General features: G+C 42.7%; 1 protein-coding gene across 4 annotated transcripts in view; it reads left to right on the forward strand.

The window, feature by feature from the left end:
• Window positions 1-2,978: 2,978 nt before the first annotated feature.
• The window catches only part of PDGFD (platelet derived growth factor D), a 174,580-nt gene continuing 153,972 nt past the window's right edge, over window positions 2,979-23,586 (forward strand). Inside the window, exon 1 of one of the 4 annotated variants that reach the window (XM_005308450.5) lies at window positions 2,979-3,683. In XM_005308450.5, the coding sequence (XP_005308507.2) occupies window positions 3,560-3,683 (124 nt within the window). In that variant the 5' untranslated portion in view covers window positions 2,979-3,559. The remainder of the gene's footprint in view (window positions 3,684-23,586) is intronic. The other 3 variants (XM_008173911.4, XM_065581523.1, XM_005308449.5) reach the window with 3 other exon arrangements.

A 23,586-nucleotide genomic window follows, 5' to 3' on the forward strand; every position in this document is an offset into this window, starting at 1 on the left:
GCATCTGCAGCAGATATGATGATTTTTAAAAAATGATAGAAAAGGTGTGTGCATTAACAATACAGCTTTAAGGTTCTGCTGGAGGGGATGATTTTGAGGCATACCAGGTTTGAAATGTTTAATTTCTTCATGGAGCCATAGGCTCAACTCTAGAAAGGGTTGGCTCAGTCCTTCATCATCAAGGTAGATACATTAAATTCCAAATAAAGAATCTGGTGACCTTTTCTTTGTGGTCATTAAAATGTCTGCAGTGATTTTTATAAGCAAACACAGGGCTTGATTTGTGTAAAATTACTCTCTTTCTCACTCTTGCTCAATATGCTGTTTGGCTCTTACCCTTCAGTCCAGAGGCCAATGCTGTTCAGCATTTAATTTAGAAAGTGCTTCAGTATGAAGGAGCTAGATAAATGAAAAATATTTTTACTGTACACTCTACTTAATGGGAACATACTCAATCAATATGGCTGCCTTGTTGGGTTGTCCCCCGCAAAACTGATTTAGCTAGATAGTGCAAGGTTATTAGCACACTATTAACATAAATTCTGCTTAAAGGGGAAGTATTTAACTAGTGCCAGTTTGTTAACTTATGTATAACAATGTGTTATGTGTATGGAACTGTGAAATCCACTCTGCAGTATGGGTCTAGTGGATAGGCAACAGGAGTGGGAGATAGGAGACCTGGCTCTATTCCTAAATATGCTACTGAACTGCTGTGTGACCTTGGGCATGTCACTTCATCTCTCTGTGTGTCTGTTTGCCTTCGGTTTTCCTTCACATCCTCTGTTTGTTTTATCTATTTGTAAGCACTTTCGGTGGTGGCTATATCTTATTGTGTGTTTGTACCAGGCAGCCTTTAGGTATTACAGTAATACAAGTAATAATTGCAGCACAAAGTAGCTTCTTCAACTCTGAGGCATCCGAAAGCTACAAATAAGATCATTTTAAAGCTAAAACCCTAGACAACATTCTCAAGTGCTCGATTTTAAAGCTGATCTCAAAAAAAACCCCACACCTGGCTGATTTTAAGTATTTATTTTAAGTATTCTTGAAAAGAATTGACTTGCTACATCCTTGTCTTGGTTTGTGCATGACTTAAAAAGCAAGTCAATTCTGAACATTCTATTGTATGTATTGTATCATAACTGACTGTATAAATAATCTTGTTTGTTTTATAATATGTGTTAAATTAATTGACAAATCTTTGATGATGATGACGATGATGTAAACAGAGAGCTATTTCAAGGCATAAGCACCTGGGGTGGAGTTTAAGATGAGTTTTCAGCTTTATCCCTGTATTTTTATTGCTTGAGTTCTTGACTTACCATCTTGTAAGCTCTGTGGCCTGAAGCCTAGGAGAGAATAGAGGTACTGTAATTGAGTGAGCTCTCTAATGTCATCTGCTGGAGAGCAAGGGGAGTTGACTGAGTGAGGCACTACCTCATTTAAAATATCAACTACCAGTAGTTTGTGAACATTGGGGGATAATTTGATAAAGTTTTGTATTTGGGACACTTAATTTTGAGCATACCCTGTTGGGAACCCACCTGGGCAAAGCCTGGACAATGACTGGGTATGGGGTCACCTGATGAAAACTGATGTTTGCCAAGGTCCTGCTAGTGAAGGCAGGGGGCTGGACTCAATGACCTTTCAAGGTCCCTTCCAGTTCTAGGAGATAGGATATCTCCATTAATTAATAAATAATTAATTATTAATTAAAGGTGGTGTAAAAGGTCCTGGCCAGAGCTAAGGGGCTTGGTGCTGGTAAAAGTGCTTTGGGTAGAAGGGACTCTGAGGGGTTTCTAAGACTACTGATTGTCTTGCATCAGAGAGAGCTGAGTAAAAAGCTGTAAGTGCTTTATGTGACCAGACTTCACCAGAGATTTCAGTTGTCTAGCCAGTGGCAAACAAAGGTCAAAGACCAGCAGCAGTTCCAGTCACCTGAGCACCAGGCAGAGCAGTTGGGTCCAGCCATAACACCCAAAGCAAAGAGGAAGGTGGATTTACCCAGAGGATATAGCTTCCAGCAGGTGAGCAGCAGAATGAGAGCAGAGCAATTCACAGCAACAGTCTATGTCAGCCTAGCAACTCAGGTGAGGCTTCACTGTCATACTTGTTGAAATCACTATAGCAGATAGGTGGTAGAGCCCCAGAACTTCGGTTCTACGAAACAGGAACCCTGATTTTCCTGGACTCCTGGAACCACAAGCTGTGAGTGAGAAAGTTGGGAACCCACAAACTGAGAGTGGGAGGATGGGAGGCAGAAGTGCATCAAGAACAGGAGTACTTGTGGCACCTTAGAGACTAACAGCCATTCAGGGTCCAAATGTTTGGGACTGTGACTTATGCACCCTGAGGTAAACGATGGTGGAAGGTGTTAAATTGTAAATATTTGTCCCACTTCACACTGGTCTTTCCCTTTTCTCCGCTCCCTTCCCCCAAAGTCCATTTGTTTAAACCTCTCTGCTTGCCAGTGGGTGCAGATTTGTCAGGCCAAGCGTTTACAGGTTGCCAGATTACTGGGTAGGGGGCTTGATACAAAAAAAGCGGAGGCGAATCCCTTAAAATAAGGACCCCGCCCTTCTTATGGCAGGTGCACTGGCAGAAGGGTTACTATCTACCTTCCCAACCCTGCTCCACCTCAGGCACGCTGCCATGGGCACTCAGAGGGTGGTCGCCTAGCGCTGACCCCTCGCCTTGGCACAGCGTGAGGGGCTCTCTGTGGCCACCAGGGGACGCGGGGGGGGGGGCCTTCGAACCCTGCCCCATGGCCATGAGAACAGGCGGGGCCAGCTTGGCCACTAGACGGCCCAGTGAGCCGCAGGCACTAGCTGGCTGGAGCCGCCACCCTGATCCCCTCAGGCGCCCCCTGGCCGGCGCCGCCTTCCTTCTCCGGCCATAGCTGGCCCCACCTCTCCACCCCCCGGCCTGGCCCGCCACGCTGCCTTTCCCCGGTCACTGCCCCTCCCGCCCCCAAGGCCAGAGCCGCCTCCTTCCTCCCCCTGGAGGAGCCGCCGCCGCCGTGTTCTTCCTCCCGAATGACACGGCAGGAGCCCGCTCCCTCCAGACATGCTGTGCGCTGCCCGCGCCTGCAGCGCTGCACTGGGGGCTGCCGAGCCTGTAGGCACCAGCTGCCGCCACCGCTGAGCAGCAACTTCAGCAGGAACAGGCGGCCCCGAGGCTGGGGTCAGTGTGTGTCTCCGGGCTTGGCTCAGCCCAGCCCGCCTGCTCGGAGCCCAGCTGCAGCAGCAGCACCTTGTGATCTCCTGCCGAGTTAGGGGCACTTCGCCAGCCTCTGCTGCTGCCGCTGCTGGTGGGGTGTGGGCTCGCCCTGTCCTTCCCCTTGCCGTATCACCTGCCGAGCTCGGAAGGCAGCGATCCCCAGCAGAAAGTTCAGCAATGCAGGAAGTTTGGGGGCAACTCGGAGAGTAGCTCAGGGGCTTTTGACTCAGCATCCAAAAAACCACCCCACCCCATAGGGGGAAAGAGGTGAGGGAGGCTTCCTTGGAGGAGGGAGCCGGGTTTCTTTGGGCAGATACGGTCCCCCTCACAGCGGATCCCAATGCAACTGTCCGTCCGCCTCCTTCTCTACGTTGTAGTCTGTGCAAACTTTTGCAGCCGTCAGGGCACCACTGCCCAGAGCGGATCTATAAAAGCCTTGCGATCCTCTAATCTCAGGCGAGATGGTAAGTCGCTCTCTTGTTTCTTATCACGAGTATTTACAGGACTAATGCAAACCCAGTGGCGAAACTTCCTCCCCCCCCCCCCCATCACCTGCCCCATTCGCTTTCAGACGTGCACCTATTGGGAGCCCTCGTCTCTGTACGCTGTACCTAGTGCATTGCACTAGATAGCTTACTAGTGCTTAATGTACATTACTGAGCCTAACCCTATGCATAGCTTGCTTAGGTAGAGAGAACTAACATCTCTCCAGGTGGAGGTGCTGAACTAAGAGATGAGAGTTGTCCCATCTGTTCTTCCCCTTCTCCCCCATGCTGTTTGAGTGGGGTGCTCCCACTGCAGCATTATTTGGTAATCACCTGTCATTCCTCGTGTCCCGGGACGCCCAGGCATAACTGAGGGAAAGAAAAGAACCGCTGCAAACTTCTCAGTGTAACTTCAGGAGGCTTTCTAAGGGCTCACTGGCTCATGGAACCTGCACTGTTAGTTTTGTATGTTGCACCCTCTGACTTGTCTCTAGATTGTAAACTTTCAGGGGTAGGGTAAACTCTTCTTTGCTGCCTACAGTACCCAACCTATATTGGGTGCTGCTGAAGACAGACAATAATCATAGTCTGAGCTTTTGCTTCTTTTTGTGTCAATGGCAGTAGCTGATTCAGTGACAATAAGCTGCCTAAAGCTGACTGGCTCTCCTTCAAAACCCCTGTCTTGGGGAGGTCTGATTTTTATAAACACTTTGATGAGAAGACTTGAATAGTTTTATTTTAAGATTTTCTTGTTGGATGGTTTGTTTATTTTTGAACCATGCAGCTGTACTAGAGGCCCCTGTTTAATAGACTCTCCTGTGAGATTCCCACAGCCAGGTTGTGTTTGTCTGTGACTTTTTCCTTTAGGAGGGGGACAAGGAAGATAAGGGAGTGAGAATGCAACAAGCAGCGAATGAAACCCAAACAGTGAATACAACTAGTGCTATTGCTGCTGCTTCAGGGGTTTCCAGCTGCAAACAGCTGTGGCACATCTCTCCACAGCTGCTATTTGCTGCGGGAAGCCCTTAAGGCAGTAGCATCTCTAAAAGGTTTTGGGAACAGGTGGGGCTGTATCAAGTGTCCCATTGTGGGACATTTCTTATGTAGTCTCCTCCTCCCACCTCCCCCCCGCCTGTTGTAATGGATTCCTTCAAATTAGCTGCTTTTTTATGTCTCCAGCCCCAGGCACTGATTACACATTCTTTTTCTAGAGGCCACTTGTGCAAACAGGGAATGGTGGCAGCAGCTTTTTCCAGAAGTCTGTTCTTTACAACTCTTGGAAGATGTGCCCCACCCTATATGTGCGCAGTATCATAGTGACACACTTGTCCAACTAGCTGTACCTTCTTCCGGATCTGGTTGAAGGGAATAATGTACATCTATCAAGAAAAGCAGCTGACCCTTCTGAATGTGCTCATGTGACTCTAGAGTCATCTAGTGATGAATGTTCATAGGAGTGCGCCACTGAAGGGAATTTAGTGAACCCTGCTTGTTCATAATAAAAGATAATAATGGCAAAATCTCCTGGTTTGGGAAAGTTAGTTAGTTTTTTGACTGGGATGCCACAGTCATTCGGATTGTTGCCTCTCATGTAGTTTTGAGTATGAAGTCCTGCTTTTAAACATTCCATTCTAGCTTCTTGCTGATAGAAATCCAAGAATGCAGGTAGACAGTTCTTTCTTGTGTAAAAAAAAAAAAAAAATAGTAAACAGAAGTTAAGATGACAACCTCTTTCTGTTGGCTGAATTCTTTATAGGCCGATCTTTAATATTCATTTTCTAATTTGTCCAAGATCATGCTTTTTTATATGTTTTTATTTTTTGTTGTGTCTTGAAGTGAAGTGAAGTTTTAGTTAATTTGGGGAAATATTTAGTTTAGGCCTCTTCTGTAGAGCTAGGCAAATGGGTTCTGGAGGAGGAAAAAAGCATATAACTGAAACTCTTTCTATCCCTGAAATCTAATGCACTCATTCACATGTCCTTGTGTTAAAAATAGTGTGTTTATAATAAAGGCACACACCCAATGATTTCACTGTTGAACATTTTATTAAGCTTCATATTCTTTTTGTCTGCTCATTTCTCATCTTAAAAAGTATAGAATGGCCACTATCACTGAACTGTGCGAAGAAGGCAGCTCACTTATCCAACTCACATCCCAGACAGCGTCTTCAGGGGAACTCCCTGAAATAATTTACCTAAAACCTCTTAAAATAATCCTCTTTTCACATGGACAATAGGTGGAGTTCAGTGACTGATGGTATAAAGCTAGTTTTCTCCCATGCTTATGATCAGCTTAAGAATAGATCATTTTTCCCCAAGTGGAAAAAACCTGTATAGGTTGGCACTGCCACTGTTTCTCATTTTGGGAATTTCCAAGGGGAAAAAAAATAGTATGTGTAAAATGATTAGGAAATTGCTTTCCTGTCAACTTGGATGACTTGACTTGAAGATTAAGCTTGGTACCTTTAAGGCTGGCTCCCATTGAAGTCAATGAGTCTGTTAATTGACTTCAGTGAGAGTGGAGTGGGCTCTTTTTTGAAAGCACTGAATGTATATGAAACTGCATGTTTACCATTGTACCCTACTGGCTATCCCTGAACAGGTGCAGGGGTGGGGGAGAGAGAGAGAGGGGAGCACAAGGAATCTCTCTCAACCTTGTGCACGCACGCAAAAGCCAGACACAATTGCAGACTGCTCCTCGTTGGTACTCCTGCAGGTGTTAGCTACATAAGTTGTGGTAAAAAGGGAATGGCCAGTAGAGTTGTCCATAGAGGGGGAGTTCACGCTGTGTCTTTTACAGAGTGTAACTGCAGCTGTGCGCCGCTATATTCTGGGAAGCTCCAGGACGTGCTGTTCTTCCACAAGGCACAATGCATCCTGGTGCTGCTGCTGGGATGGGGCAGCTGTGTACCCCCCCCCCCCCAAAAGCAGGCAAGTGACTAATGGGTCAGATTGTACTCAAATATGTTTATCAACAGAATCATTGCCTGAGCTTGTTGACTAAGGCCTGTTTATGAAGCCAGAGGACATGAGTTACAGTCCAAATGGATGCAATTAGCTGACAAGCATGGTGGCTCTCTGTAGGTTGCTATAGGTCACTACAAATACTTTTGTGTGCTGTTTTATTTTTTAACTTGTTTTGGTTTGAAGTGGTGCTATTACTGATGGGTGGCTTGCACTGCTGAATTGAAGGTGGGCAGTATTTATTTATTTTTCTCTGCAAATAATTTAACCTGTGATAACTATGAAGCACATGGTTACATTGGTGTTAAAAATGTTGCAATGCTGGTTTTCAAAATACACCACACAGACAAAACCTAAGACAATATAATGTCCAGGGTAGACCATTGTGATTTTGATGTTGTAGGCTTAGAGAAATCTACACAGGAATCCAGGTCTTTTGATGTGTGAAAAAATCCAGATTGAAGGTTGCCAGACCACTGACAACCTGTGCTTTCATTTAAAAACAAACAAACAAAAAAACCCACAAACCCACATCCTTTGGATTATAGTTGTCAACTACTCAAGCAGAATGAACTAGTGATATTGAAAGTGCATAGTTATAATATGGAGACTCAATGTATCTTTTGACCAAAGCAAACCTCTTTGGTACAGTGCAAGATTCCAGAGTGTCTTCTTTTAGCCTGAAAGAAGCCGGCATATGTGTAAATTAAGTTTAGCTAAGTCTGAGGTGGATTTGAACAAAAACCAATAGATGAAGGGCAGCACTTAACATTTTTGGAAGTTGAATGACTATCAATCCAAACCAGACAGTGCTTCCTGCTGAGGATGTTAAGAATATAAATGACCTATTTAAAGGCCACATCCTTGTGACGTGACTCCTTTGTCCTCTTGAAAGGACAGGTGTTGATGACTCATCTGCCCAGTTTAGCAAAAATCATTTTTATTTATTTAATTAAAAAAAATTACAGTAGTTTGGGGTTGCCCACAGTAGTTACAGTGCACTTGGTGATATTTATTTAACATGTTAGTAGACTCTTCATAGACAATCCATTGAAGATAGAGATTTACATATGGTGGGCTTTCAGGACTGGGCCCTTACCTTCTCTGCTTCAGTTTCCCCATCTGTAGTGTACAGATATTACCACCCTCCTATTACAGGTGTAGTGTACTTTTTGTAAAGGGATTTAAAGATGAAATGTGCTAAATAATAATACTTAACACCTATTTATTACTTTGTAATGTATATGTCTAGCAACTACAGGTTGCTTGCTCCGAGATTGTTGCTATTTCTCTGGACTTAGGGTGACCAACCATCCTGAAGGGGGGGGGGAGAGAGAGGAAGAGAAGACAGTCCCAACATTCAGAGTTCAAGTCCTGGTCCCAAGTTGAATGACTCCAGGACAGCATTTGTCCTGGCTTCCCTGCAGCGCTGCTCTGTGCCTGCCCGAGGTTCAGGGGTGGCGCCAGCCTCTTCTGGGTGGGGTGGACTGAGGTGGGCCTTAGCTCCCCCTCACCATGAGGGCCTGCCTTTCCTCCTCTTCCCTTGAGGCCCCGCGCCCTAACCAGCCATTACCTGTAATAATAATAAAACATTAGACTCAAGTATAACTTGTCTGTCAGTTGCTGGTGTCTCTACCTACATAATGAACTGTTTGGACTAAAGAACAAGGGAAATTACAGGGAAATCATAACTCTGACTCAGCAATAATCAATATGATGGAGTTCCTCAAAGGAGCCTGCAAATGTGTTTTCTCAAATAGATTTATAGCACATAGTGGGAAGACATTTCCACTGGAGACCTTCCAGATGGTGTCTGAATTACAGTACTTCTAACTGTTGAAACATATTGAATGGTAATATTGGTAATAACCTTAAAAACTGACTTTGAAAACCTGCTCGTTGTTTTTTTTAGTTCATAGAAATTGAACTTCGTTGTTTTTAAATTCTAAAAGGATGGCTTTTTTGGCCCAAATCCTGCCCTGGGAGAGTGTTTTGTAAGTGGCCTGTGAAGAGATGTAAATGGGAAAATCATAGGGAATTATTAAGGCCCTGATCCTGCAAAGGCATTCATGTACTTATGTTTCAGCATGTAAGAACCCAGTGAGCCAGATCTACTATGGATCTATGACAATGAATCTATGAAAATATACACCAGCAGAGGATCTGGTCCACTGAAACTAATTGCATGCTTGAAATTAAGCCTGTGTATAAATGTTTGCAGGATCAATGCCTGCATTTTTATATTCTATAGCATGTAAACGAGGCAGGAGGGAAGCGGGAAGGGTAAGAATAAGTGTTATGGTGATTTATAAAAAATAGTATTGAAGTTAGAACAAAACTTCAGTTCTGTGTTTTCAGAGAGCAGCAAAAAGTTGTAATAACATTTTTGAAAGCTCTAGTTGAAAAGTGAATTGTATGACAAATATTTGTTTTGAACTACTCAAAGCAGTTGTCATCCTGTTTGCATGGTTATGCTCTTGTTGGCACTGGAACTTAAGGTATTTGAGTTGAAAGTAAAATTTCTTTTTAAAGCAGTTGCTTGACAACTTTCCAGGTTGCAAGTTGCTAAAATGGAGACTGCACTTTGATGTTTAAAACATTATTTTGTGAAAAAACTATAATATTAGTTTAAAATAAGAAGTAATTTACAGTAAAAGAGAGAGTCCAAGATAAGTAATCTTGCAGTGAAATAATACACAGATTCAGGACATTGTATTGCTGGCCCATTTTTACCAGGCCAAACATAAACCTTACCTAAAAGGAACAAATCTGCAAAAATACATATTACTTATATAGTAAAAAGTCTCTTCAGGGATTGAATTTTCATTTCACTAATAATATATGTACAAAAGGTGCAGTAGAGTATTTATCATGCTGTTGAATTTTCATATTTATAGTGGAATTAGCTATACAAAATGCATTATACATAACTGCAGCAAACCAGAGTACAAGAAAATTCCCATTCATAACAAATGAAATTGTTAATACAGTACTTAGAGGTGCATCCACGGAAGAATTTAAAATCTATCTCCATATTTTTCTGTCGAGTACATTGTGCTGTAGGTGAGACTCTGAGCAAAGGTCCCGCATGAGGCCTATACACCATTTAAATAAATCTTAAGTGGGACTTAAGAGGTGCACTGGCTCTGTGCTGGTCCTCTGTAAAGCCAGGAATCTCACACCTTATGTGTTTTAAAAAAAAAAAACCTTAACATTTTGGCATAGAAACAAGTTAAAGTTGATCGGTTAAACTGCATCACACAAAGATCCCACTACTTAAAATCTAGCTATCAGAGTGTAAATAAGAGCTTTATTCCCCCATGTTGTGACAGAATTTTCCGAGGAAGGGACATTGCTCAGATACTCTTGCCTTTTCCTGATGAAGCTCTTTGGGCTGAAATGTTGGAATAGGTTTTTGTTATGAATCAATCTCCTGTTTATAAAGCAAGAGAAATGTCCTGTTTACAGTGACAGAATGAATATGCTTTCTTTGGGAGCATGGTTTGGCTCTAGTATTTTGGTAGCGAATAAATCCTGTCTGATTTCAAACTTCCTATGGCATTTGAGTGCTCAATATTTGGTTTCGTTCCTTATTTTTGATCTTTGTCCCACATTGCAAGGGCCAACATCAAACAGTTGGCAGGCAGAGAGTCCTGCATGCTGGGGATAGTGCAGGAGGACACACTTTGCGTTCTGAATAGACTTTTGCTAATGCATTTCAACCCTGCTGTCTCTAGTCGTTATGAGGTTGAACTGTACAAAACTTATTGATTAAATGCTAACTCCATTAAAAGCTTAAAAAACAACAGCCTTGACCTTGCTCCAATGGAAGCAGGATCTGTCTCAAAGTAACATACAATAAAAGAAAAGGTTGGTGAGTTCTGTGGAGCGGTTGGGCAGGTCTGACTCTAGGTGAATGTTAGAATATTCAAATTACAGTTACATTTAATTAGTGATTGCACGGTTTAGCACTGGTAGCCATGAACAGAGAATGCAAATATTTGCAAAAATGGAGAATATTGAGGGTTCAAAGTGCCCAGTTGGTCTTCTGCCTCCAGTGAAAATCCGAGTGTGTGCCATCCACAGGATATCCTACAGGACCCTAGGGAGGCTAGGGCACAGTACGTTTCCAAGCCAGGCCTTAAGGAAACCTGTGTTTTTGATGTCTCCATATCTATTTGCTTTTTATTTTAAAGAGACATGGAGTGGATTGTGAGTGATTCTTTTGTTCCTGGATCAATGGCAGGAAGTTTCTCTCCGTGTTCTTGAATTTCCAATAGTTGCATTTGTTTTTTTCTAATCTGATGTGGCCTACCATAAAATTGAGAATAAGGTGTGGAGCCATTCAGGTCCCCACTTTGAACCCAGATTAGTTACGTAGTCAGGATGTAAATACATATTCATAATTCTAAATAGTGGGAATAGTGTGATATTTGTGCCCTTAAGTTTACAACAAAAAAATCACTTGAAAATTACTTGCTCCAGCACACCTGTTATGGAATTGTTGTATGCAAACAACAAATAAGTGATGTTAGCACAGCTGATTGGGCAGATGATGATGCCTTTAGATTTGTAGCCGCTCTCTGTGGAAGCAGACATCTTTCACACCGCTGCTTAATCATGACGTCTCATCAGGGATGATCATTGTTAGGAATGATTTCACTGTCTTCTAAGCATGTCAGAAAAAAGGGTTTAAAACCTTATCACAGAAACCCAGGGAGAACTTGCTGCATTCAACACATATGAATGAGCACAAAGTTTCTGCAGTCTTCTTACTTCTTGCACTGGTCTAGAATCTCTGTCTATGTCACAGTGTTAATAAATTGAGTGGAACCCATATGCCCTGCAAACAGGCAGGTAGCTATTATCTGGCAGCAGTATCTCATCTCCTGCCCAGGGAGGCTCTGTAACTCTATCTCCCACCTTCCAGAACCTTGTGAATTATGTTTTGCCAGCTGTACAGTGGGGTGAATCAGGTCCCTGCAGCAATCTGACAGACAGCTATGGAGAAACTTTAAAGGTCTTCACAGTGCTTCAGCTGCATTCGTAGCTGTAAGACTGGAGAAAAACCAAGGCCATTAGGGCAAAGAACTGCTCCAAAGGCACTCTGAGGGATGAAGAGGACAAAGAGTATCCTTCCCCTCCCCATGTCCATCAAGTCACCCTCCCTAATAGAAATAAGTGACGTGTAGAGTGGCAGTCCACCCTCCCCCAAGGTTACAGTAACCCCTCTGGTCTCAGCTCAGAGGAGCAGAGGGGTTGCTGCTGGTGGGGGAGCTGTATTGGGAGGGTAAAATATGAAAAAGAGCCATATCTCAGCATATATCCTGATACAGTTTTGCACGGTAAATGAATCCCTTGGCTTCTAGATGCCTGTCTGAAAGTTGATTTCTTTTTGGTGGTGGGTGGAATTAAAATGGCCAAAGAAACCAGCGAAAGCTGCCATCCTGGTGCCTGTTCCTTTGCATGTGTCTGGAGTCTGGTTGTATCCCGTAGTGTAAAGAAATTCAAGAAGGCAGCAAGGAACATATCACATCGCCTTAGATAGACTGGATTAGATTTATAGGCTTTTAAATAAATACTTAAAGAGATTTTGTAAGAACTTCAATTGCTTCTCCTTTCACCTACCTACCATGATCTCAGGTCAATATTTTCCACACAAGCTTTAGTGTAACAAACCAAGCTCGCAACATTTCGTTTTTGAAATGTCAACAACTCTCACAGGAGAAATATAGAACTCTGAATGCAGGTCTTGTCAGGTAAATTACCTTTCAGATTACTTAAAAAGCTGATGATCAGAATATTGGCTGTGTAAAAAGTGTTGCCTTATTTCTCATGAACTGAGAGAGAGAGAGAAATGTGTCGCACATGTTTACTGTGCTTTTGCAGTGGAGTAGTTTAAAATTCAAGAATAAATTATTGTTTGGAAAACATAACTTTCTAGCGTTTTATTTTCAAAAAGGTGCCACTGGCAGGTTGGCCAGACCAGAACAATAGCACCAAGCAACTATCCAGTTTTCATCTGATGGCAGTGGCTGTGCTTCCACAGCCCAACAGCAACTGCTTCTGTTTTTCGTACATTTCACTGGGGTGGGAGTTAACCCATTTCCTTTGTTTGTTCCTGATCATTATCATTTTTTAACTGGGCTGCATAAGTTTATGACCTAAAACAAAGTCTGGGCTCAGTATTGCTGTTTTCAAGGACAAACTATCATGAACGCTGCAATATTATCCCCTTTCCTTATTACTCTGATGGTTTTTCTGTCACTTTAAAAATCCTGCTGGTCCCAATGAAAATGGAAAGTCAGATGCCTGACTCTGAATATCAAAATCTAGGCAACTCGATAGTTGATTGTGGCCGAAGAGTGTTATTATCTGGTGTTCGTTAGCCCATATGAAGTGAATAATCTCATCAGGTTTGGACAAGGATTGACTTGGGATGATGAAAGAACCACTAAGAAGTGATCCATTCAAATCTATAAAGAGGCATTAGCCGGGTTTTTATAAGAGAGCTTCTATTACCCATGTTGTTTCTGATATGCACACCTGTGACTCCATCCATATCCATAGTGGGTACTGTTAACTGTTGCTGAATGTTAACTCTAACAATACAATGGTGTAGGGGATACCAAAGTTCGTTCTTATATTTAAACACCATTTTTTGTAACTGCCAGTAATCATTGACTTATGAAGACCACTCTGGCCCTAAAGAAGTAATAAATACTTTGAGAATCGAAGTCTTCTATTTCCAGCATTCTCAGACTAGTACCTTTCCAATCACTGCATTCACTTTATTGAAGACAAAGGGATTTCTTTTGATAACTTCCAGCCAATAGTTTTTCTTACAGGCAAAATTCTGATTGCAACCACAAAAATCTGGAAGCCATTTTAGCCACAGAAGCATTTTAATTAAAATGTCTGTAAAGATTATTAGATATTGCCAAAATTATTAAAGGGTCTGTATCAGCATGAAATCTAGTTTGTTTCAAAAACTAAGTTAAAAGTAGTTTCAGTAACCAGTGAAACAGACAATACACAAAATGCTGTTGGATGCATGAAGTAAAGAAACTGACAGAATTAGATAAATTTTTCTTTAATTTGTTTCAGTTATGGTCATTTTAGATGTTTCTTGTAACAATTCAGAGATAACAGGTAATTTTAATTTGTTAATGGCTCTTTACAGGGTAACTGTCTGATTGTTTAGTCCTAGAATGTAGGTTTTGATTTATAAATTAGTTTTATAAAACATATCATGAACAAAAATTGTGATAATTTGTTAAAAAGAGAAATTAATAAATTCATAGATTCCAAGGCCAGAAGGGACCACTGTGACGGTTTATACAGACCTTCTGTATAACACAGACTGTAAAACTTCCCCAGAATAATTCCTATATCTGTTAGAAAAACATCCAATGCTGATTTAAAAATTGTCAGCAGTCAAGAATCCATCACAACCCTTGGTAAATTGTTCCAATGGTTAACTATCCTCACTGTGAAAACTTTATGCCTTATTTCCAGTCTGAATTTGTTTGGCTTCAACTTCCAGCCATTGGATTGTGTTAAACTTTTCTCTGCTAGATGGAGGAACCCATTATTAAATATTTGTTCCCCATGGAGATACTTACAGACTGTAATCAAGCCACCCATTAAGTTTCTGTTTGTTAAGCTAAATAGACTGAGCTCTTTGAGTCTATCGCTGTAAGACATGTTTTCTAATCCTTTAATTGTTCTTGTGGTGGTTCTCAGAACCCTCTCCAGTTTATCAGCATCCTTTTTGAATTGTGGTCACCGGAACTTTCACTACGTGGACAATTGGCTCCTTGAAGTGATGCTCATTTCTCAAGGCCTTATGGCTGCTCCACTTCTTGGGCTTCTGCCCCAATGTGGAAAAGTCTACACTCATATCCACACAACAAATGGACTTCATCGGTGATACTCTGGAGTCCATTACCACCAAAGTATATGGCTAGCCTCATTTCTACAGTAAAAATGAACTCTCAAACCACACGAAAGGCTTCCTGCCACTTCTGAGCCATATGACAGCCTGTACATTTGAAACACACCCTTTGCCAGACTACACTCCTGGTGTCTTCAAGCCTGGCTGAGAACTGTTTACACATCCCCCCCTCCCACCACAACAAACAGAGTCTATCCAAGTGGGTGTCCACACTTCAGAGGGTCTTTAGCTCCCTCAGTTGGTGGAAAGATCCTGAAAAGATGTGTGTGGGAGTTCCGGTCTCAGAGCCTCCCTCCCCAGAGATCTTCACTACAGATGCCTCCCCAGCTAGCTTAGGGTGTGCACTTTATAACTTCACAGGTCAGGGCAAATGGATCCCGCAGGAGGGAACTTTTAACATCAACATATTAAAGCTCAGAGCGTTCCATCACACTTGCCATCACTTTCTACTCCATAGCAGGGGCCACCCAATCAGAATAATGCTGGACAACAGAACAGCAATATCTTATCTCCGATGACAAGGCTGAGTAAGATCCTGGTCCTTATGTGAAGAATCCATAAAACTTTGGAACAGATGCATACATATCTCGCTGCATACTGATCTCAGCTGTTTATCTACCAGGACTGCAGAGCACCCTAGGGGACTCCCTCAGTCTGCATTTCTGCCTCAACCACAAGTGGGAACTGAGAGAGAGATTCTGAAGGGGTATGTCTTACTTGGAGTCATCCGGAGCTAGATCTCTTTGTGACACCATCCAACATGTAGTGCAGATGATTCTCTTCGATGGGAGATGCCATTTTTATCCCTTGACTTCTCTTACTGCTATATGCTTATTCCCTGACGCCATTACTGCTCAAAGTCCTGAAGAAGCTAAAACAGTTATGATTCCCATGTCTCTGCAGCTGCCTCTCCACCTTTCCCTGCCAGCAGATTTCCACCCCAGCCTCTCAGCACATCACCTCAAGGTCTGGCTAATAGATGGCTTGCTGGCATCGAACAGGACTACTCTCCAGAGGTACACATAGCCTAACTAGGAAAACCTAGTTACAGAAGTGGAAAGATTTTCAAGTATGTTACAGCCAATGATCTGTACCTCTGCTCAAATCTTTCCTATCATATATTCTGAATTACCTGCTGGATTTAAAATCCACAAGATTGTTTCTCAGCTCAGAGTTCAGGTCTCAGTCATAGTTCACCGGTCTGCTATTACAACCCCTGTTGAAGGTTTTCCAGTCTTTGCTCACCTGACCACTATGAGGATTATAAAAGGGCCAGTTCAACCTTCCTTACTCCTGATAAAGAACCTACTCCACCATGGGACCCAACTTAGTCCTTAATGCACTGAGGAACACCTCCCCTCCCCCATTTGAACCTATGTTACTTCTTTCAAATTATCCCTCAAAATCTTATTACTCATAGCCATCACCTCAGCCAGGAGGGGAGGGGAGCTTGGATTCCTTATGGCTGATCCACCATACATGGTGTGCTGTTGTGACAAGATGACATTACATCCCCCTTCTCATTTGCTACCTAAAGTTTCTTCAGAGTTCCATTAATCAGGAGATTCATCTCCCAGTGTTTTACCCCAAGCCTCACTCTTAGAAAAGAAGCAAACTTACATACACTAAGAAGAGCGCTTGTCTTTTACCTTGACAGAACTAAGCACTTTAGGACTTCTCTTAGACCTTTCATCTTTATTGCAGAACAAATGAAGGGGAACATGATCTCCATCCAGAGATTGTCTAAATAAGTTTTGGGGTGCATCTTAATCTGTTACAAAGCTGTGTGTTCCCCTCCCAGAGCGATTGTCTATTCTGCCAGGGCTAAGTCTACCTCTGTGACCCTACTGAAAACATACCCATCTCAGACATTTGCAAGGCCACTACCTGGTCTTTGGTGCACACCTTTTCCCAGCACTACACTGTCGTACCTGCTTCCAGAGCTGAGACTGCTTTTGGTGACGCCGTTTAGCAGTCTGTACTGAATCCTCCTCCTTGTCACCCTCCTCTGTCCTGAGGTACTTCTTGGAAGTCTCCTGAAGAAGTTAGTTACCTTGTAAGATAACTGGAGTTCTTTGAGATGTTTTGTATCAGTAGTGTTCCACTGCATGGCACTCACCCTCCTTCACCTCTGTTCCGGAGTCTTTCTCTCTGGACTTTGTGGTGGAGAAGGAACAGGAATGGTGGCAGGTCTGCCCTCCCCTGTATACTCTTACATCGGAGCACAAGAATGTGTAGGATGCCAGCATGGACTCATGGACACTGGTGATGAAAATGTACAATCAAGAGTGCACGGGTGTGTGTACATCCTGAAGCAGCACACCCATAGGAACAAAGCATGTTGAAGAACTCCAGTTACTGTACAAGGTAAGTAACCTCTCCTTTTTGCAGAAACATATCAGTTTTGATTAAACTTTCATTGGGAAGATTTCTCAGGTGCAGGATGTAATTTCTGGTCAAAACGAGAGAATAACCAATAGCTTGTTACCTGCGATGTGGGAGACCCAGGTTCAAGTCCCAGGGCTGAATCAGGCAGATCAGGGACTTGAACATGATTCTCTCCCATGCCAGGGGGTGCCCTAACCACCAAGTGGTTAACTATTGTGGGGTGGGTCTCTGTGATGGTTCTTGGGGTATCCAAGTCTATGAGTCACCGTGTTACCCCCTGCCTATATAGTAAGGGAGTCTTGCTTGTGGTAACTGGGAGCTTAGCTCCCTAACATCACCCGCCTGTTAGCCACTCAAGCACTCTTCTCTGGGCTATGCCAGCCCTGACTTTGCCTTGCAGGTTAACCGTAGGTCACCCCAGTTCCTGAGTCCCTTTGAAACATTCCCCTGTGATATCCAGCCCTTGACACTACCCACGTACAGAAATCCCTGTTCCTCTGCCCACAAAGGAGCAGTGTATCCCAGTTTACCAGTTTTACCTTAAATCACTGCTCTGTTTAACACACAGCACTTGCAATGAAACAAAAGCAGATTTATTTGAGAAAGAATAGAGATTCCACTAGAAACAAGAGAGAGTGATGGAAAGCTGATGGTTACAATACAAAACAAAATAATAAAATGTGAATGAGGCCCTACACTTATTAATAGCTACCTTTCTGAGCTAATAAAAGTTTAGTCTAGTCTTCTGCAGAACTGGCTGGCTTCACAGGAACCAGGATCCAGCCTTTCATGAAAACCATTCCCGCTCAACAAAATGAGTCCTCCGTGAATGGATCTAAAGTGCCTGTCCCCACTCTGTGTTATACTGAATTAGGCTAGGTCTACACTACATCTTATCTCGGCATAACTTATGTCGTGCAAGGGTGTGAATAAACTGCCCCCCTCGAGCGACACAAGTTACACCGACATAAGTGGGGACAGTGCTATTGAAGTTATATCCTTATGGTCTTAAGGTTGAAAGGAGTCACCAGGGAGTGATATTAGTCTGTGGCAGCCTATTCACACAAGAGGGAATTACTGCTCCTCTCTCTTTCACCCCTCCTCCCCCTTCAGCCAGTGAGGTAGCGCGAGGCTCAATTGTTTACAAATGCCCCATCCCAACAGACAATCAAAACCATCAAAGACAACTGCAAACAAACCACCAGGATGTTTAAAAAAAACAACAACAACACTGTAACAGACAGAGGGTCACCCTGCTTCTGAATAAAGACTTAACATTGAGGGTACGTCTACACTACATGCCGGATCGGCGATCGATTTATCATGTGTAGTGTAGACGCGATAAATCGATCCCCGTGCCTGTCAGGCACTAACTGAGAGTATGTCTACACAGCAAAAAGAGACCTGTGGTAGTGAGTGTCAGAGCCCCAGTCAACTGACTGGCTCATGCTGCTGGACTAAAATAGCAGTGTAGGCATTCAGGCTCAGGCTGGACTCCAGGCTCTGAAACCCAGTGAGGAGGAAGTGTCTCGGAGCCCAGGCTCAAGTCCAAGCCCGAACGCCTACACTGCTATTTTTAGCCCCATGGCGTGAGTCCCACAAGCCCAAGTCAGTGACCCAGGCTGTGACGCTTGTGACCGCAAGATTTTTTTTTTTTTTTTTTTGCTGTCTAGATGCATCCGCAGAGGAACTAGTCCTCCCCTTCACAACATATATGCACAACAAGAGCTTCACGGCAGTGATAAGCTTTTAGTCTATTCATGTGTACCATCTGCGGGCAACCTTATTGTGGGGCTCCTGCACATTACGTGATTTCTGCATTTTGTGTTTTTTCACTGGTTTTAACAAATTAATACTAAATCCCCCTAAATACTAAATACTGAACTTTCACAGGGATTTTTCTGTACCATTCTGGCTGCAAAAAAATTACAGTCTTAAGGCAGAGAGCGTAGCAGATTGCATAGTGGGTGTAGATGCAGGAGGGCTCTGGGTGGCTTCTCACTGCCCCGGCTAAGTGCCTGATCCAGGGCCCACTGAAGAAAATAGCAAGACTCCAATTGACTTTTATGGACTCTGGATCAGCCCTTAAGAACTGGGGCCGCAACTTAACGTTAGTAAACATTTTCTGATTAACATCGTATTTGATTCCACAGGCCTTCCCATTCATTAAGGACTTGCCCTTTTGCATGTTTATAAAAGAACATGATTTATTGATCTGTCTTATTTCTTACTAAATATAGTGGGAGGGGCAGCCCCCCTGAGATAATGCTGGCTCTCCTACTGCAGCAACGTAGGATAAGCAGTTAGTCATCCTGTACATTGTTTTTCATTTTTACAGTGCACAAAGACAGACCCTGTATATACACACCCTATGTTTCTGTACATTCTTTGCAAGACCTGGAATGCTGCAGTGTGTAACTTTTCATGATTGTTTATAATCTGTGTAACAGAATTTACTGTGTTTGTGACCTATTTAAGGAGAGTGCAACTGCTGTTCACCTTGTGCTAATGACTAGTAAATGAAATGCTAATTTACTTTGCAGCTTTGTGCTGCAAAAGTTCAGGTATTCAGATGCTTTTAATTAGCACCTGGTTTGCACACTAGACTGAATAACTGCTCTAGTCTGACAACTTTTAGACATCTTTGCTGGGAGCCAGGTAATTAAAATGAAGCTGCTAGTGTTCCTGTAGTTAAAGTGGTGTCCGTGTTTTCAATATTAACCTGTGTTTTCAGGGAGTTTGGGCCCCAGGGTTTGTGAATCACATTTGACTGTTCTGTAGTGGAAGAGATGCGGGATCAAATGGTTTGGCATTTAATTGGTCAACCTGCTTAAATGTATAAGGTTACCTGATCCCCCTCCACTGTGTAGAGTGGAGGGGAATAAAATAGAAAAGCACCCAGACATGTGGGAGCAGTGCCTTTATGGTGTGCTCCTTCCTAATCTTGGTGACGGGACAGCCCTCCATGAAAAAAACCGTATGGTCAGGGATGTGTGACTCCTGAAGCGATGAGAGACAGCAGCTCTGTGACAGTGTTGCCCATAAATCTATTGAGATCATCCAGTCAGTGCTGCATTACTTAGGTTGCCCTTCCCATTACAGAAATACCCCATGAGGTTGGTTTAAGTCAGCTGTGGGTGGTCAGCATTAGCAGTCATGCTGTCATGCATATGGTGGTGAGATAAGAGGTGGTGTCGGGGAGGAGGTTGGGAACCATTGTGGAGGCACAGGGCCTCTCTGGAAACATTCCCCGGGACTCCAGGACTCTCCTGAGCCCTGTACAGAGGGCTCAGGACAAGGACCTCCCACACTTCCCATTACAGAGGGGAAATTCTGCCACCCCAACAGTTCTTTGACGAAGTCCAGGAGAGAGGACTTGGGGAGATTTCTGGTCCATGTGGTGTTTTTTCTTGTGCAGGGGACAGTGTGCCCGTTGACCGGCAATAAAATACAATAGGATGTTTGGTTCTGGTTTTATATGCTTTTGCACACTTCCCCCCCCCCCCCAAAAGTTCAACGCTTAGGGATGAAAATCTAAAGGCAATTTGTAACCCATCCACCAATAATGTTTGCGTTTCATTGTTTTGGCTGTCGTTGAGAGAAAAAAAGTGTAACTAATCATATTTTTGCCTCTTTTTCTATTTTGAAAGTTATTATTAAAATCCTTATTTGTAAGGTACTATGGGCAAAATCCTGTTCCCACTGAAGTCAGTGGAAATTTTGCTATTTACCTTAATGTTACTAGGTTTTACACCCGAAATAAGGACACCGTATTATTATTTATTCATTGTAGTTCCAGTATTCCTTCCTAATAAATTAATAACCCAAACTGACATTCAACTCTATTTGAGTAAATGGGGCCTCATTCAAAATTCTGCCATCAGAACTACACTGTTTTGCATTGTGGTCCTATAACCCAGTATATAAACTCTGTTCAAGATGTCAGATTATTCTAATAGAGGTAACTTTAAAGTGGGTTATGAATTTTTCACTGCAATCCTGGCTCTGCCTGGGCATGTACTTTTATGACTATAAATAAGGTTATTCTCAGTGCTATTGTCAAACAGTATTAGTGCATGGGTGTGTTTTCTCTTCAGTCCTTTATTTTGAAGAATTGCTATCATGTTCTTAGTAAAATTAATAGATAGTGGTGGGACCATTCATTTACACTTATATCCAGATAAAAGCACCATTTTGAGAGCTGAGATCTAATGCGTGGTGTCAGGGGTCTGTATATTAGAGAACAATCTGTGCCCAGACCTTTATAAAATCCCTGTATTTTTTATTCTAGAGGCCAGATCTTCAGTTGATGTAAATTGAAGTAGCTTCACTGAAGTCAATGGAACAACCTCAATTTATATCAGCTGAAGATCTGCCCCAGATGGAATTTTAGAGCCCTGTGGGGATGCAAAATTTGTATGCGCAGCCAATCCATGATCTGCAAACATGGTCCGTGGATATCCACAGATTTGCTGGGCTCTACAGATTTTATTTACTTAATCTTTTGAAGTTTTCTGTAGGCCTCTTTTTTTTATATATTTAAAAAAATATAAATCCATATTTAAAAAAAAAAAATCCATAAAGCTTTTGACACACTTAGGGCTCAGTCTTGCTTGCATTGATATCAATGGGAGTTTGCTAGAGGCATTATTGCAGCATTGCCAGTCCCAATGGTTCCAAAATTAGGAACCCCCAGCCCGAAAAGAATCCTGATATTATTACAATAATAAATGGTTTGTTTTGGTTTTTCTATTGTTGAATTCCTGTCTGGCTTTTGAGCCTTTAGGATTCACGTTTTGAAGCTCTTCTCCACAACAAGGGCTCTAAAACTTTTTTTAAAATGAATGTTGAGATTCCCATAGAATCATATGACTCCAGGAGCTGGGACTTCAAGAAGACTATCTAATATTTAATTCACAATTAAAATGGGGGGGAATTTGCAACACCATTAATGGGAGCAGGATTAGGTCCATATTTTTGTTTATACACATACAGAAACAAACACACACAGTAGTTAGAATATCATATGTAGTGCAATACACTGTACCGTGGTCAATTTTATATATATACAATATTCATCTGACATTTAGATGTATCACCACTGCCAGCTGCTGCAGACCTTGCAGAGGCATTAGCCTCTGATTCTGTGCAAGATGATTTTGGCAAGAACTGTAGTCCTTGTATGATATTGCTTGTAAGGAGACAGCACTTGATGGTAGCTAGAAGGTATGTAGTGAAAATTGAGCCAGAAGTCGCTGTGGAGGTTGCTATACAGTAGAGAATGAATCTTGACCCCAAAATGGGAAAAAGTAGTTTGGCTGATTTTTTTTTTTAGAATTGTTCCCTATCATCATCACAATTAAATGCTTTATCAGGATGTTAGTATAAATTGTGTGGTTACTCCACTTTTAAACCCTTTGCAGTCATTTTAATGTCTGATTCTTTACTGTATGTTTGTCTTGTCCAGCTTAATCCTTACACAATTCCTCTCCTCCCGCCCTCTGATTAGTCCCATTGAACCCTTATACCATCACCAGGGTCCAATCCTGCCAGGAGCTACACACAGGTGGACCACTGCTCCTGCACAGAGATCATGGTAAGTCCTGCAACAGCTGCCGAGATGAAGTCAGTGGGCAGAATCTGACCCTAATTCCCTGTTTTCAGATGCTTATGACCGTTGAAAATATCACCGTGGGGCTGCAATTGCTCTCAGGCCACAGGATGGAAAAGATACTGAAAAATAATATATAGTGGCATCGCCCCTCAGCAGTGAGTGTGTGGAAAGCAAGTGAAGCTCTATGGTAGCTTGTCAGAGAGCATGCTGGGTAGAGCAAGAGCCACCCAGGGCAGACATGGATATCATAAGGTTTAAAAGAAGGAAATACAGCACCAGGTACCCTTCTGCATGTGACTGTCAGGGCCTTTCAGCACATATTTCAGATCCTAGAGCAATAAGATTGTTTACCTTGGCCGGTCACCTTTCCATCCTACTCTTGCAGGACATCACTCTCCTTTGGGAGGAACTCTGGATAAAAACATTACTTAGGCCTGAAACCTACAAGAAACTTTTGCGTAGGCAGGTGGGCCTCTGCATTTGCCCAGAGCCCCCATAGACTTCAGTGGGGCTCTGTGAGAGTGCAGAGAGCATTTATGCAGAGCTCCTTCCTTACCAAATCCGGGCCTTATTGAGGGCTGTCTTCTATAGGCCCAGCAGTAATGTTCATCTCTGAATTAGACTCTGAGCATCGTAAGAGCGGAATCCACAACTTCCTCCTGGATTTTTTTGAATAAACACTAATAACCTTCAGGCCAAATATTACATGATTACTGTAAAAAGGTGCATTTTGTAGTTGTTGCCATACACACTATTATTGGATAGCTTTGCAGAAATGAATTCAGCAAAGACACTAAAAATGGGTCTGCCATGCTTGCCTGTGTGTTTGTAAAGCGCCTAGCACCTAGAGACACTGCTCCTCAGTGGGGCGTTTGGACATGCCCATAATCAGATAATAAATCATTATAATAACCCCAGTGGTCACTATATTCTGAACTTTACAAAGGGGGTAGGTAGTAT

This window comes from Chrysemys picta, chromosome 1, assembly GCF_011386835.1.
Source record: "Chrysemys picta bellii isolate R12L10 chromosome 1, ASM1138683v2, whole genome shotgun sequence".
Classification (NCBI taxonomy): Eukaryota; Metazoa; Chordata; order Testudines; family Emydidae; genus Chrysemys; species Chrysemys picta.